This window comes from Lottia gigantea (assembly GCF_000327385.1).
Source record: "Lottia gigantea unplaced genomic scaffold LOTGIsca_4384, whole genome shotgun sequence".
Lineage (NCBI taxonomy): Eukaryota > Metazoa > Mollusca > Gastropoda > Lottiidae > Lottia > Lottia gigantea.
Window position 1 is genome coordinate 1 of NW_008709528.1, and position 810 is coordinate 810.

Here is an 810-nt window from a genome sequence, read left to right on the forward strand (position 1 = left end):
AGCAAAGGCCGCACGTAGCGGAGACAAGAAGAAGAAACGACGACGAAAGGAGTCTTACAGCATCTACATCTACAAAGTGCTGAAACAAGTCCACCCCGACACTGGAGTCAGCAGCANAGCTATGTCTATCATGAACAGTTTCGTCAACGACATTTTCGAGAGAATCGCTGCCGAAGCTTCAAGACTCGCTCACTACAACAAAAGATCGACCATCACCAGCAGGGAAATCCAAACTGCCGTTCGACTTCTGTTACCCGGTGAGCTCGCCAAGCACGCCGTTTCCGAAGGAACAAAGGCCGTCACCAAATACACCAGCTCCAAATAAGCTGTGTGTCGAACTTTAGTTCAAAACTAAAAAAAACAACGGCCCTTTTCAGGGCCACCTAAAATCTCCCAAAAAGAGTGAAAACAGTCTTTTCATACAACTAAATCAAAGCGAAAAATAGAAAAAATGTCCTCCAGCCCCCTACCCCCAAACTGTCAACAAACACCCTTGTCTATAGAGAAAAATTGAAAAGATGTATAGCTATAGTTATAGCGTTTGAAAATGAGTTTTGTGTATGTAGAGGCTATTCAGTATACTGTTATCACAAATCACACCTTACACCCTACCGATCAACCCTAAACCCCATGAAATTTACAAATTTTTGCCCCACTGCCCCAAAATCGTTTTTCTATCACTGAATTCTGTTGTGTAGGCTACTATTGAATTTTCTGCAGTCGTACGACTGTTTCAAGTTAAGAAATGTGAGGGCCTCTCATAGGTCCGCGCTCGCGCCATACGTTTACAATGGCAAGCGATAAAGCTAG

At 43.6% G+C, this 810-nt stretch overlaps 1 protein-coding gene across 1 annotated transcript; it reads left to right on the forward strand.

The window, feature by feature from the left end:
- Positions 1-121: 121 nt before the first annotated feature.
- On the forward strand, positions 122-325 carry LOTGIDRAFT_176816 (hypothetical protein; the record flags this gene model as incomplete). Its single annotated transcript, XM_009060652.1, has 1 exon — positions 122-325. The coding sequence occupies one exon, from the start codon at positions 122-124 to the stop codon at positions 323-325; it is 204 nt and encodes a 67-aa protein (XP_009058900.1).
- Positions 326-810: the final 485 nt, after the last annotated feature.